The sequence below is a fragment of the Stegostoma tigrinum genome, chromosome 7 (genome assembly GCF_030684315.1).
Source record: "Stegostoma tigrinum isolate sSteTig4 chromosome 7, sSteTig4.hap1, whole genome shotgun sequence".
Lineage (NCBI taxonomy): Eukaryota > Metazoa > Chordata > Chondrichthyes > Orectolobiformes > Stegostomatidae > Stegostoma > Stegostoma tigrinum.
Genome location: NC_081360.1, coordinates 70,782,266 through 70,798,065, shown reverse-complemented (window position 1 = coordinate 70,798,065; position 15,800 = coordinate 70,782,266). Strand labels below are relative to the sequence as shown.

At 40.6% G+C, this 15,800-nt stretch overlaps 1 protein-coding gene across 1 annotated transcript in view; it reads left to right on the top strand.

Moving 5' to 3' along the window:
* The window catches only part of actr3 (actin related protein 3), a 58,650-nt gene that overhangs the window by 29,096 nt on the left and 13,754 nt on the right, over positions 1-15,800 (top strand). The window contains exons 5-6 of the mRNA XM_048534315.2: positions 541-636; positions 5,045-5,152. Coding sequence (XP_048390272.1) covers positions 541-636; positions 5,045-5,152 — 204 coding nt within the window. The remainder of the gene's footprint in view (positions 1-540; positions 637-5,044; positions 5,153-15,800) is intronic.

Here is a 15,800-nt window from a genome sequence, read left to right as displayed (position 1 = left end):
GGCCCATATCTCTCAAAACCCTTCCTATTCATGTATCCATCCAGAGGCTTTTTTAAATGTTGTAATTGTACCTGCCTCCACCATTTCCTCTGGCAGTCCAATTAGCTGCTTCTCCTGTGCTGACATTGCTGTATAGGAAGATTAACAATAATGTTTTGACTTGAATCTTACCAAAGTGCCTTTGAACTCTTTTGGAAATTAAAATGAGTTCTTTTTTGGTTTTTACTATCTTGTTTGTTCATATTCTTTAGATCTGTTTGACTAATTGAGCATTGGTTTTATTTGTGTTAAATTATCAAATTGGCTTTAGCTTTTATGCTATTCTCATCAAATCTCAGACCATGTCTCTTGCTTACAATGTACTGAAGTGTTTAAGCTATTTATTTTACTTGTTTCCTGTGGGCTTGCGCTGCAAAAATACTCATGTCCATAATGTTGTATTTAGCCTGATTGAAAACTTTGATTCCTCAGCACTTAGTATGAACGGATGCAGTACTTCAGCTGCCATTTGTTAAATAAAGTGAATGATATCTTCAACAGACTGAACCGCCACTCAATACTCCTGAAAATAGAGAATATACTGCTGAAATCATGTTTGAATCCTTCAATGTGCCTGGCCTTTACATTGCTGTCCAGGTAAGGTGAAATGTTCTTCTTGTAAAACAAAGTTTGTTTGTTTCTGATACTGCGCTATATTGACATTCTTTTACACTGGGTATTCTTTTATACTGAGAGCCCAACAAAACAACAAAGAAAATTACAGCACAGGAACAGGTTCTTCGGCCCTCTAAGCCTGCGCTGATCCAGGTCCTCTATCTAAAGCCGTCACCTGTTTTCCAAGGATCTGTATCCCTCTGCTCCCTGCCCATTCATGTATCTGTCTGGATACATCTTAAGTGACGCTGTTGTGCCTGCCTCTACCACCTCCACTGGCAACACATTCCAGGCACCCACCACCCTCTGCGTAAAGAACTTTCCAAGCATATCTCCCATAAACTTTCCCCCCTCATCTTGAAATTGTGACCCCTAGTAATTGTGTCCCCGACTCTGAGGTAAAAGCTTTTTGCTATCCACTCTGTCTATACCTCCCATGATTTTGTAGACCTCAATCACGTTCCCCCTCAACCTCTGTCTTTCTAATGTAAATAATCCTAATCTAATCAACCTCTCTTCGTACCTAGTGCCCTCCATATCAGGCAACATCCTGGTGAAGCTCCTCTTCACCCTCTCCAAAGCATCCACATCCCTTTGGTAATGTGGCAACCAGAACTGTATACAGTGTTCCAAATGTGGTCGAACCAAAGTCCAATACAACTGTAACATGACCTGCCAACTCCTGTGCTCAATACCCCGTCCAATGAATGAAAGCATGCCGTATGCCTCCTTGACCACTCTATCGACCTGCGTTGCCACCTTCAGGGTACAGTGGACCTGAATACTGAGATCTCTCTGTGCATCAATTTTCCCCCGGGGCTTTTCCATTTACAGTTTAGTTGGCTGTTGAATTGGATCTTCCAAAATGCATCACCTCGCATTTGCCTGGATTGAACTCCATCTGCCATTACCGAGCCCAGCTCTCCAATCTGTCTATATTCTGCTGCATTCTCTGACAGCCCCCTTCGCTACCTGCTACTCCGCCAATCTTAATGTCACCTGCATACTTGCTAATCAGACCATCTATGCCTTCCTCCAGATCATTTATGTATGTCACAAACAGCAGTGGTCCCGACACAGATCCATGTGGAACACTGCTGGTCACAGTTCTCCATTTTGAGAAACTCCCTACCATTACAGATAGCTCCTGTTGCCCCACCAGTTCTCTACTTGTCTAACTAGTACACCCTGAACCCCATGCGACTTCACTTTCTCCATCAGCCTACCATGGGGAACCTTATCAAATGGCTTACCGAAGTTCATGTATATGATATCTACAGCCCTTCCCTCGTCTATTGACTTTGGCACGTCCTCAAAGAATTCTATCAAGTTGGTAAGACATGCCCTTCCCTGCACAAAACCATGCTGTTTATCACTAGCAGATCCATTTTCTTCCAAATGTAAAGAGATCCTCTCCCTCAGTATCTTCTCCAGCAGCTTCCCCACCACTGATGTCAGCCTCACCAGTCTATAATTACCTGGATTATTATTGCTACCCTTCTTAAACAAGGGGAACAAATTAGCAATTCCCCAGTCCTCTGGGACCTTAGCCGTGCTCAAGGATGCTGCAAAGATATCTGTTAAGGCTGCAACTGTTTCCCCTTTTGCTTACTTCAGTAACCTGAGAGAGATCCTATCTGGACCTGGGGACGTGTTCTCCCTAATGTGGCAACCAGAAGGGTGGCAAGGTGGCACAGTGGCTAGCACTGCTGCCTCGCGGTGCCAGAGACTGTCTGTGTGGAGTTTGCACATTCTCCCTATGTCTGCTTGGGTTTCCTCTGCGTGCTCCGGTTTCCTCCTGCAGTCCAAAGATGTGCAGGTTAGGTGGATTGACCATGCTCAATTGCCCGTAGTGTTCATGTAAGTTAGGTGGGTTATAGTTTGGATGGGTTTGATTGAGATACTGAGGGATTCAGTGTGGACTTGTTGGGCTGAAGGCCTGTTTCCACACTGTAGGGATTCTATGATAATGCCTTTTAGAATACCCAACACCCTCTCTTACCCCGCTCCCAATACCAACTTGACTTGGTGTAATCAAACATCTGTCCCTAACCTCAACATTCATCATGTCCCCCTCCTCATTGAATACCAATGCAAAGTACTCATTAAGAATCTCACTCATTTCCTCTGACTCCTTGCGCAACTTCCCTGCTTTGTCCTTGAGTGAGCCAACCCTTTTTCTAGTTACCCTCTTGCTCGTTATGTATGAATAAAAGGCTTTGGGATTTTCCTTAACCCCGTTGGCTAAAGAATTCCATTGAAACAACCAATAGCATAAGCTTTCTTGTTTGCTTCTGGTGCCCCTCTGAGATAATTATTCAATTGTTCAATGGAAGAATTTGAAACATCTGAAAATGTGCATTGGGGGTTGCACTGCTTACTGCTGTACCTAATTCTTAAATTCCTGTATCAACAAAGCTGTTCTGCTCCACAGAAATAAAACAATATTACAAACACAGGCACCTTCAGCAGCAAAGTGGGCATAACTATCAGCAAAACTCTTGATTCCCTTACTGATCTGTCTCATCCTTGAACATTCTTAATGATGACCTCATCTCTACAGCCCTCTGGGAAGAACTCCAGATATTGACTCAGAGATAATGAGAACGGCAGATGCTGGAGAATCCAGGATAACAGTGTGAAGCTGGATGAAGCTTGGCCTGCTGTGTTCATCCGGCTTCACACTTTGTTATCCAGATATTGACTACCTTCTGAAACAATTCCTTCTTATGTCTCCACTAATTGACACCTGATTGAGATTGTATCCTTTGGTCCTGGACTCTTCCCAGATGAGGCCACAATCTGTCCACATCTCCTGCAAAACTCCCTGAGAAATTTGCATGTTTCAATAAAGTCACCCCTTGTTCCTCTATACTCAAATGAGTACAGATGCAACCTACTCAACCTCTTATAAGACAATTTCGCTCCTCCCCAGCAACATCTCCCCCCCCCCCCCCCCCACCACCACCACCACCACACGCACGTGAACACAGGCCAAAATTCTGTTTGAATTCACAATCATCTGTTGAACGTAAATGTGATCTGAACATAAATGCTGAACCTTTTTGTTATCTGTGTGAGGACTTCGACATCCCTCAGTGCTTGTATTGCTGCTGAAGTGCATGACCTCTCATTTTCTCTCAATATATTCCGTCTGCTAAGCTTTTGCTTACTTGTTGAACTTGCCAAATCTCTCTGCAGACTAGTTTCTGTCTCATCCTCGCCACTTACCATCCAACCCATTTTTGTCATCTGTAAACTTGGATACAGTACATTCACTTTCCTCTTTCAAGTCACTCATATATATTGTAGATAATTTATTTTTGTTATACTCAACTAGTTACAAGTTGTTATTCTGAAAATGATCTCTCAATTACAAGGCTGTCTTATATTAGTTAAGAAATTATCTATCTTTACTAATCCACTACTCCACCATAAAATGTTAGTTTATTTAGTAATATGTGGACGTTTATCCCAATCCTTAAATGTATTGCATCCGCTTCCCTTTACCCCAATTGTTTCTACCTCAAAGAATTCTAATAAATTTGTTAGGCATGATTTTTCCCTTCATGAAATCATGCAGTCAGTGCTTGATTAGTTATGTATGTCTAAATGTTCTGCAGTTATCCTTTATAATAGATTTTAACCTTTTCCCTGTGACAGAATGTTAAGCCAACTACCCTGTAGTTACTTGTTGTCTGTCTCCTTCCTTTTTTCGTGTTACATTGGCACTTTTCCAGAATCTAAGGATTCTTGGAAGATTGTCATCAACACCTACGCTATCTTGTTAACTCTATCTTGCAATGTCTGAGGATACATCCCATCAGGCCCAGGTCTTTAGCCCCATTAGTTTTCCTAGTACTTTTTTCTAGTAATATTTGTTATATTTTTCCATACTCTTTTGTTCATTGGCAGCAAAGTGTGATGTAAAATATTTATTCAGCTCCTCTGCAAGCTTGTTTTCTTGGTTCCCCGTTATTATATCTCTAATCTCATTACTCATGACCATGTTGTGGTCATTATTCCCAAGGGGATCTTGAACTCAGATTATTGATCAAGCCTATCTCATTATAGATTACTGATCATTGTGTTTTCGGTAGAGTGCATTAACTTGCTTGACCTATACTGCTGAAAGAATTAAAACAGTATTGTGCTTTTCCCTAACATGGTATCTCAACTCAAGATTAGGTGAGCTCCTCAAGTATTTTAGGACAATTAACTCATGCTTCTACCTGAACAATTTAAAAAAAAATCCAAATCATATCACTCAAGACGTTTGTCTATGCTAAATCCTTGTACCTTAATTCTGCATTTTTAGCACTGATGTTAATCACAAATCATTTATTCACTACTGAAGCATAACACTTCTTTCTTTTTGGTTTACCTCTAGGCTGTCCTTGCGTTAGCTGCCTCGTGGACATCTCGACAAGTTGGAGAGCGAACATTAACTGGAACTGTAATAGACAGTGGAGATGGTGTTACTCATGTCATTCCGGTGGTATGTACTGCTGAAACTGTTGCTAAAAAGTATACAAAGTGAAACAAGTTGTCGGAACTTCAGCTCTGCATTTGAACAATGAGGTAATTTTTGCACCATGCCCTTCAGCCAAAAATTTGTCATTCCCCCCGCCCCCAGTGGCTGAAAGCTGTACAAACTATGGAGATTAGCTGAACTAATTTTAACAACTTCTTTTGGACAGTCACTCTGGATTGAGAAATAAAAACCAAAACAACTGTGGATGCTGCAAATCAGGAACAAAAACAAAGTTGCTGGAAAAGCTCAGCAGGTCTGGCAGCATTAATGGAGGAGAAAACAGTTGTTTTGGGTCTGGAGACCCTTACTCAGAACTCTGGATTGAGGATGGCTTGCATCTGTCTTTGTTTGCTAGGTTGTTAAATGGTTGACCCTGACTTGTGATCTGCTCACTCACCAAATGTAGGACAAGAAGTGCTTGAGTGATTGGGTAGTTCGTCTATTTGGACATTTGTGCATTTCTTCTAGTACACGGACTTTGCTTTTGGTGTTCCTGATGAAGTCTGTTTGCATTCCTATGTGGCATTTCAAGATTTAAAAAGGGTGTTTCACCTCTTCAGGGATGCTTTCAAGACATTAAGTTGTTTCTACTGTCCTACTGGGAGGTTTCCTGTTGCAATTTAGTTTTGGGTAGAGCATTTGCTTCATAACTCCAGTGTTATTTGTACAAGTGACATGGTCCACACAGTGGAGTTGGTGAGTGATGCTGGGCTAGTTGGCATATAGTGGTCTTGGCCCAGTTTTCTTGCCTCTGTTCAAGTAGGACGCTAGTGTTAGTACCCACGTTTGTTGCAGTAGTTCAAAATTGAGGCAGAAGGAAATCCGTAGATGACTTTCATTCATATTCATTCACAGGATGTGGACATCGCTAACTAGATTTTAGTCTTTTCTCCTCTCCTGGCCAAGTTCTCATGCCACCCAACACTCCCCATTAGAAAATTATATGTTTGGGCAGCTAATTTTGAGGTCAGGTTCACAGGGCAAGGAATTCTTCATATTTTGCACACCCGAACTGGGATCTAAAAGTGGCAGCTTCATCTGCAGAAGATATGCAAAGTAACTCAGATCATTTCCTTTTATTCATTCATGGAATGAGGGCATCGCTGCCCAGGTCAGCATTTAGTGTCCATCCCAAAGGGCAAGTTTGCACATTGCTGTGGAAATAGTTTTGAGTTTCGAATCCTTTATAGTTTGGAATGATAGTGTTAAAAATTCTCTTGGCTCTTGCTACCCATTAAATAATAGCACTGGCTGGTGAGCTGATCTCCACGAACCCATACCAACAGATTTTCACCAGCTAAAGGTATAATGTTGTGTTGAGTAGCGAATGGTTAAAGGTGAGATTGTCATACAACAGGGATACAGACCAACCAAGATAATAAAATTAGACTGGATGAACACAGCAGGCCCAGCAGCATCTCAGGAGCACAAAAGCTGACATTTCGGCCCTAGACCCTTCATCTGATGAAGGGCCTAGGCCCGAAATGTCAGCTTTTGTGCTCCTGAGATGCTGCTGGGCCTGCTGTGTTCATCCAGCCTCACATTTTATTATCTTGGATTCTCCAGCATCTGCAGTTCCCATTATCTCTGATACAGACCAACCAGTCCATGCTGACCATATTTCCAAACTAAACGAGTCCCATGTGCTTGTTCTTGGCCCACCTCCCTCTAAACCTTTCCTATTCATGAACTTTTGCAATGTTTAAAAGACAGTTGGATCTGTACCTACATCTACAACTTTCTCTGCCAGTTCATTTCATACACGAGCCACTGTAAAATGAAAAACTTGCTCCTCAGTCCTTTTTAAATATTGGCTTAAATTTTCCCTTTTTGATGCACAGAGTTGTTAAACCATTTTCATGTTCCCATGATTAGTAAAGCAGGAAACATCTTAAAAGAAAGTTGAAATGAATTAGTTGAGGCTGAGAGGGATGATAGAAGAATGATCTGCATTTAGAGATATGGTTGACAGCAAATGGTGGCCAGCTGCGCCCTTTGTAATTTGAATGTATCATCCTGCGCAGGACTTCTGCCCCTAATTTAAATAATATAAAAATTCTTCTCTGTTTCAAGCTTTGGTTTGGACACTTACCTGCCTTCTCAAACATTGTGGGGAGTGCACAAATTTGTAATGAGTGTGGACTTCCTGCTTGTTAGATTTGATGATTAGAGAACATTCTTGTTCCTAAAAGGGGGCAGCATGGTTGTTTTCTGTTGATCATTATTCCTGTTCTTGAAATCTAAATTTTAGTGTATTTTTGATCAGCTTCATAACACATTCCACACTATTTAATATTTTTCACTTGACTAATTGAGGAATTCATTCCATAAAGTAAATGCAATTAAGACACAAATCGAGTGGCCTTTGTATTTTTTTCTCCTATAGTACTTGGAGAGGAAAGTTCATCAGAAATAGCATTGACAAATAAAATTTTGCTAATTCAAGAACTACTGGAGGTTGCTTTTACAGTGGATATGATGTAATTTCCTGTGGTTTGGAGGCCAGTTGATTTTTAAAACCTGTCCAGTAAATCCACTTGTCACATTTTGATCAATTTCAAGTCTGTTAAAGAAATTTTGTTTTATAACTTTGCCTGGAAGCGAAGGGATTTGTGAAGATTAAAGGTTACTTTGTATCTTCGGATAATACTTTACAGAGTTTATTCTGTAACCAGTCACTAAGAAAATTCATTTAATAGGAACAAGATTTATAATGCTTTAATATCTTGTGGACACATCTGATAAAAATGACCTTCTTTTATACCTTTTTGAATAGGTTTGTATTTGCTGCCAATAAAAGGTACCTATACAAAACTTGAAATACCAAATGCAGATCTTTTAATTCCATTCACAGGGGATGTTTTCTTTGTGTCTGTAGCCTCGTGCTTGATAGGGAAACATAAACTGAACAAATTCTGTGGCATTTTAGAGCTGCTGTAAAGCTTAGCCACAAAGGCCAAGATGCCGCGAGGCTGTGGAGAACCGAGGCCCTTTGTCATTTTGATGTTGATTTCCTATTGAGCTCATGGTAAAATGTGTGAAAAAGCAACATCATAATGCAATTTTCTTTACTCTTTGTCGAGTTTATTACCTGCTGTGTTTTCTTTTGCTCCAAGTTATTTTTTGTGTCTTGAGTTTTTAATATTTGCTTTGATTTTTAAAAATCATTTAATAAAAGAAGGGAGAACAGTGGTTGACGCGTTGAGAGTTAGCACCACTACTATTGAAAGGGGGAAGAGTGGGAAGAGCCGTTAAGATTCATGCTGTGGGTAGAACAGTAGATTTTGTAACAGTGGAAACTAATAGAGATAAATAAGTGCAGCAAGGGCTTGTCTTGAGTACATGGAGATAGCTGACATTAAGATAAGTATTACAAAGGCACAAATTCTGCCAACTGTTAGACTATGACAAAGTGAAGTGGAAGCAGTAGGGACAAGGCAAAGTACGGGAGCTCTTATAGATGGTATGTGCAAGAGCAACAAAGCTGAAGTAAAGTGAAGAGCAAGTAGTGAATAAAAGCAGTAAAAGGAACAGCAGACACTGAATGGAAGTGGAACTAACATGGCCAGTGATGTAACCACTAAGTTAGCTATTTATTCTATTGAATGCATCCTGACCGAAAATGAAATGTATCTTTCATGTTCATGCTAAATTGAGCCATAATTGATATTGTTTTCCAACCTCATTGTTTGTTGATGCAGCCATTGGTTACTATTTGCAATCTGTTTCAAGTCTAGTCTTTTCCCAGAAATGGTAGGAATTTGAGCTGGTGCATTTGTTTTGCATACTTGTTGAAAAATCAATGTTGATTTAAAATTTAACTGCAGTTTTCATTAACGAAAATGTTACATTCAGCTCCCTTTTAACCACTTTCTTATTTGCTTTGCTTCCAAAAGCAAGAGAAATAAATGGATGTTCTTGGCTGGTGGAAGGTTGGAAAGTGAAACAAGGAAGTTAACAACCATTTGGTAAAACAAATGACTGAATGGACGTCTTTCTGCTGGCCTGCTTTGACCTTGGCCAAGGTTAATTTGATCTTTCTGGGCCAATGCAATTGATGTTAGACTCTGGGTAGGGAGGTGTATTTGCCCCAAAATGTGGACAAACATTCAGACCTGAGGACTTCAACTGTTGCTGCAAAGGGTGAGAGCTAAGCAAGACTGCAATGGTATATTAAGAACCTATGCCACTGGAACGGATCCATAAGGAGAATCACCAATTTGACTGAGACCAGCAAAGTAGAAGCAAGCACAGGAATTCCTAGAGGCCTGATACTCTACCAAAAAAGTAATCAAAAAACACAGAGCTCAACCCCATATACACTGCACTGCAAAGGGAAACCGGAAGTAAGGTAATCCAGCTCAGTGGACTCCAGGGTTTAAAAACCAGGTGGGAGAAAACAACGGCGCTTCATCAGAGGCTGCACTGATGATGCTAGCCAGCAGGGTAACAAAATATCTGCGGAAAAACAACAAACCAGATCAGCAAGCCGACCAACCACAATATCCACACCCCAAGCTGCAAATCTACTCTAGAACTGATCCACAGCAACCAAGTGACTGCATTTCTGGGGGCAAAGGGGTTATTCATTAATTTTTTTATCGTAGCCTAAGTGATTGTGTTTGCATGTTTTGCTTCTTCAGTTTTCTTCAAAGTTTCAAATTTTTTTTTTGAATACTTCCTCTTCTGTTTTTCTCTCCATTGTCCTGGCAACAACAGGAACAAATAAAGTTGTCTAGTTTTTGTTTCTATCTTGTCTAGTTAGCTACCTTTGACAGTATTCAGTCTATGCTGTGAATCCTGAATTTCTTCTCTTGATCTAATCTACCTTTATGTTCATCCGGCTGAGTCCGCATCCTTCACACTTCCATATTTCATACCGGAATCACTTATGCTGCTGTTCAGTATAGAAGTGGGTATGTGCAATTCACATTGACCTGATGTCATTGTCAGAACTTCCTTGCTACGTTTTTGACTCTGCAATTGATTGAATAACATACAGCATTTCTAAAGTAGCAAAGTAGCACAACTGAACCATTATTTCCAGCTTGTTTCTTGGTGACTTGGAATTTTCTGATTCTCCAAGGGGAGAGTTACGTATTTATGCAGGTGCCAATTTAAAGACGGATCTTGCTGAGCAGCAACAATTAACCTTGTTTGACACTCGGCTAAGTCTATTTAAGGCACATGTCTTATTGGAGTGGTTAATGGTTTAAAGATCTGATTTCTCCTCTGGATAAAATTGCACATTTTTACCATCGAGGCTTAAAACAAAGCTGTACTTAGGCAGCAGTTATCTTTTCTCTAAGCAGTCTTTGTGATTATTAGAAGGAAACTACCTTGAAATGAACAAAACATACATTTTATGCAGTGCCTTTTAATTTAGTGGTTTGTTCTAGGTGCACATCACTTGAGCATTACTTCACATATTTTTGACAGGTAATTAAAGAAGAGTGACCCTGATGTCAGTGGTGGGGAACCTGCTGGAGAAGATACAGAAGGATAAGGTCTATTTACATTTGGAAGAAAATTGGCTTATTAGTGATAAGCAGCATGGTTTTGTGCTAGGAAGGGCATGTCTTAACAATTTGATAGAATTCTTTGAGGAAGTGCCAAAGTTCAAAAATGAGGGAAGGGCTGTCGATGTCATATACATGGACTTCGGTAAGCCGTTTGATAAGGTTCCCCATGGTAGGTTGAAGGAGAAAGTGAAGTTGCATGGGTTCTTGGGTGTACTAGCTAGATGAATAGAGAACTGGCGAGGCAGCAGGAGACAGCTGTAGTGATGGGGGGTTTCTCAAAATGGAGAACTGCGACCAGTGGCGTTCCACAGGGATCCATGTTGGAACCATTGTTGTTAGTGACGTATATAAATGATCTGGAGGGAGGCATAGATGGTCTGATTAGCAAGTTTGCAGACAACATTAAGATTGGAGTAGCAGATAGTGAAGGGGACTGTCAGAGAATGCAGCAGAATATAGATTGGAGAGTTGGGCAGAGAAATGGCGAATGGAGTTAAATCCAGGCAAATGCGAGGTGATGCATTTTGAAAGATTCAATTCAAGAGCCAATAATGTGGTAAATGGAAATGCCCTGGGAAAAATTGATGCACAGACACATCTAGGTGTTCAGGTTCATTGTACCCTGAAGGTGGCAACGCAGGTTGATAGAGTGGTCAAGAAGGAATATGGCATGCTTTCTTTCATCGGATGGGCTATTGAGTACAAGAGTTGGCAGGTCATGTTACAGTTGTATGCAATTTTGGTTCGACCACACTTGGAATACTGCATACAGTTCTGATTGCCGCATTACCAAAAGGATGTGGATGCTTTGGAGAGGGTGCGGAGGTGTTTTGCCAGGATGTTGCCTAGTATGGAGGGCGCTAGCTATGAAGAAAGGTTGAGTAGATTAGATTTATTTACTTCAGAAAGATGGAAGTTGAGGGGGGACCTGATTTGAGATCTACAAAATCATGACAGGGTGGATAGCAAGAAGCTTTTTCCCCCACAGTGGGGGACTCAATCACTAGGGGTCACAACTTCAAAGTGAGAGGGGAAAAGTTTAAGGGAGATATGAGTGGAAAGTTGTTTACACAGAGGGTGCTGAGTGCCTGGAATGTGCTAGCGGAGGTGGTAGAGGTGGTCACGATAGCGTCATTGAAGATGTATCGAGACAGATAAATGGGCAGGAAGCAGAGGGGTGAAGATCCTTGGAAAATAGGCGACAGCTTTAGGTAGAGGATCTGGATCGGCGCAGGCTTAGACGGCTAAAGGGCATGTTCCTGTGCTGTAATTTTCTTTGTTCTTTGACAGTGCCACATTAGGAGCTGCAGAAAAAATGCATGTTCAAAAACATAAGTTTCAAAGAGCACCTAAGAGGAAAATAAGTGAAAATTATGGCTTGGGCAGATGAAGGTGTAAGTTCGAAATGAACTGATTGATTTAAATCCAAGGGTGAGCAGGAGACCAGAATTTGACTGTAGATTTGTTATAAAATGGAAGCCAAGGTGTTGAGGGGTGAGCAAGATTAACATCCAGTTTGCAGATAACACCATGCAGCAAGTTAGAAAGTTGCTGCAAATGAAAATGCAGTGCAGCCAATGAGGTGGTTCTGCTTTTTATTTTGCTTTTGTCCAATAGGTGGTGAGTGGTTCTCCCCCCGCCCTGCTGTTGGGATACTGTAAATTGTATTACTTCTTAGAAATTGAAGTGACCTGGTAAAGATGTGCCTGATATGCAGGGTAGGTGGTTTGCTGTCACTGCATTAACACAAGTGCTGGACAACCAAATCTTTGAGTCTCTGCAACTTGAGCAACTTGCAATGTTGTTGAACTGTGTAGACATTGTGGTACATCTTGGATAAGGAGGGTTATCTGGATACTTTGTCTGAGGTGGCAGTCACATGATATAGGCTAATTAAAAATTTAGAATGGATTGATGGACAGGGCCAAGAGGCTGTGGCTTTGACTTGAAGGACATAGAGATCAGTAAACCTCACTGCTTGCCTATGAACATTAAGGACATGATCTGAGTTGGAGGAGCAAACTGATCAGATACAGGTTGTCACATGTGATTGGGTGGACTTGGAAGGCATGCGATCGTGATATGGGACAGTTTCGTCAATGGGATAGATCTAGTTGCAGAGAAGATAAGAGTTCTAAAGGTTATGTTGTCCGATGCAATCGATGCCATGGTTAAAGACCTCCAGTACATCTGGGGGAAATTTGGAGTGGGGGGTGTGAGGAATCCAGTTGTTCTGGTCCGCGAAGGATCCAATGAAATGGGAAGAATTAGGAAAGTTCTGAGAGAGCTTGAGGATTAGGTTTGAAATTAAAACATGTAACGTCATGGATAGTATTCTTTGAATTGTTGCCTGTGCCACATGACATGGATCAAGTGGGTTACAAAATGAAACGTATAATTTAAAATGTGTTGGGGGGAGGGTGTGGTTGATTTGTGGGGTGCTGCCACCAGTTTTAGAAAAAGAACTATTCCATGATGAGTGAGTCCACTTAAGCTGGGCTGGAATCAATATCCTGACGCAGTGCATGTTTACTGTGATAGAGGTTTTAACAAGTAAGTGTGGGGCAGAGGGTTCAATTCAAAAGACTTAGTAATTGATGAGAAAACAGCAGTATTGCGAATTGAATAAAAACCAGAATAGGACAAGAAGCACAGTTTAAGGTGAATGCATGAATAAATAAGACGCTTGTGAATAATAGGTTAAACAATATTAAGGCTCTTTGCCTAAATGCATGAAGAATTCGCAATAAGATGGACAAACTAGTGGCATAAATTGTATTAAATAGTTTAAGTTTAATTGCTATTGCAGTGAAATGATTACAAGATGAATGAGGTTAGGAAATATTCCTAGGTACAGCACGTTCTGAAAAGACAATGGAAGATGACAGGTAATGCTGGTGGTAATGAATGACAGGGCGACAGTGGAAAAAAGGAAGAATCAAGATTGGTAAGGATTTGGATTAACAAGAGCATGACAAGATTGGTACAGTAGTTTATAGACCTGGTTGCTAACTGTACTTAAGCAGGACACTATTACATGAGAAAAGGCTGATTCTTGTATAGAAGACAAATGCATGATTTTGGTTGTTTTCTTAATTTGACTTGCCAATTTATTATTAACAAAGATAGTAGGCAGGTTGTTTATTTTTACTTTTTTCTTACACAAATTTCTGAAACAATATGTCGTGGAATCAACTAGGTGTAAAGCTATTTTACATCTAGTTTTGTGCAAAGAAGCACCCTTAATGAGTAATCTTACTGGTAAAAGATCTATGGTAGGATAGAAATGATGCTGAATCCTGTGGGCTGCGTTTCACCAAAAAATTGGGGCCCGCTGACACATGTCAACTGCTATGCAGCAATTAAATGGCTGCTTGGTTGTTAATTGAGAGAGATAATGGGAGCTGGAGAATCCAAGATAACAAAATGTGAAGCTGGATGAACACAGCAGGCCAAGCAGCATCTCAGGAGCACAAAAGCTGATGTTTCGGGCCTAGACTCTCCTTCAGAGAGGGGGATGGGGAGAGGGTTCTGGAATAAATAGAGAGAGAGGGGGAGGCGGACCGAAGATGGAGAGAAGAGAAGATAGGTGGAGAGGAGAGTATATAGGTGAGGAGGTAGGGAGGGGATAGGTCAGTCCAGGGAAGACGGACAGGTCGAGGAGGTGGGATGAGGTTAGTAGGTAGGAAATGGAGGTGCCTTTTGCCTGTCAAACAGGATGTTCAGCCTCTTTGCTGCCAGGAGTGTAAGAACAGTTTATTGAAGCTTTGAGCATATAAAAGAAGAGTATCTCAAGCAGATAATGGTCCAATAAGCAGGATTAGGCAAAATTATAATGCAGTGAAGTGGTGACGGGGCATTGAAACAATATTTTGTCTATCTTCACAGTAATGTCCATAAATTATGTTACCATGGTCTTTGACTATCTGGCAAGTTAATCTGAGTTAATTGGTAGCAAGTTCTAAAATGTCTTGGAGAAACTCTCAAGACTTAAGATCCTGAGGATTTCCAGATTTGTTTGCCTACATCTTCAGATTCTACAAGCAGTACCTGCAACCAGAGGATGCATTTGTTATACTTTTCCAATTTTCCAAAATGAGCAAGTATAACTCCTCAAATCAAAAAGCAGGGAGGGAGAATATAACAGAGTTACAGGCAAATCAGCTTGATATTAGTTAACAGAATGTTGGAATCTTTTCAGAAAATTTTAACAATGTAGTTAGAAAATCATATTTGCCAAACAAGAAAGTACATTTAACAACTTTATTAGTTTTGTGTATGAGATTATAGTCGTCAAGGGAGCCAGTTGATGTAGCATATTTGCATTCCCAGAACACACTCAAGACAGCATAAAATTTGAGACACAAGATGAGGGTGCATGAAATTTAGGCAAATGTATTCGCATAGGTTGAGGATTGGTTATCAGAGATGAAGCGGAGATTTGATATGAATAGACTGTTTTTAAGTTTGCAGACTGTGACTAATAGATTTGTGAGGTGGATGTGTGCTGGAGTCTCAACAATTTCACAATCGAACATACATTATGATTTAGAAATAATGTATGCAAGTTGGCTGACAACACAAGTAATGAGAATGTAAGCGTTGAGAAGACCAGAACCTGCAAAGATCTAAGCAGGTTAATTGTTTAGACAACATGATAGAAGATGGAGTATGTGGTGGGAAGCAAGGTTATTCATTTTCATAGTTCAAGTAGAAAGGTGAATATTCTTAGAACAGAAATTTGGGGGGGAGAAAATCCTGCTTAGACATGGCTAATTCATAGAAGGAACACAATATAAGCAGGTATAGCCAGCAATTAGGATTGAAAGTGATCTTTATTGGAAAGGGATTGAAAACCAACTGTAATCAAGTCCTGATGCAATGGTTACAGGGCTTTGTGTGCAGTTTTATTAAGGGAGGATGTATTTGCATTGAGTGGTGCAGTGAACGTTCATTTAATTCCTGAGATGAAAAGATCATCCTCTTGTGAGTAACTTCACTGAATACACGAGTTGAGAAGAATAAGGGATCGTCTCATTTAAAAGTGCAGAATTCTGAAAAGACTTAACTGGATAGGCATTGAGTGCCTT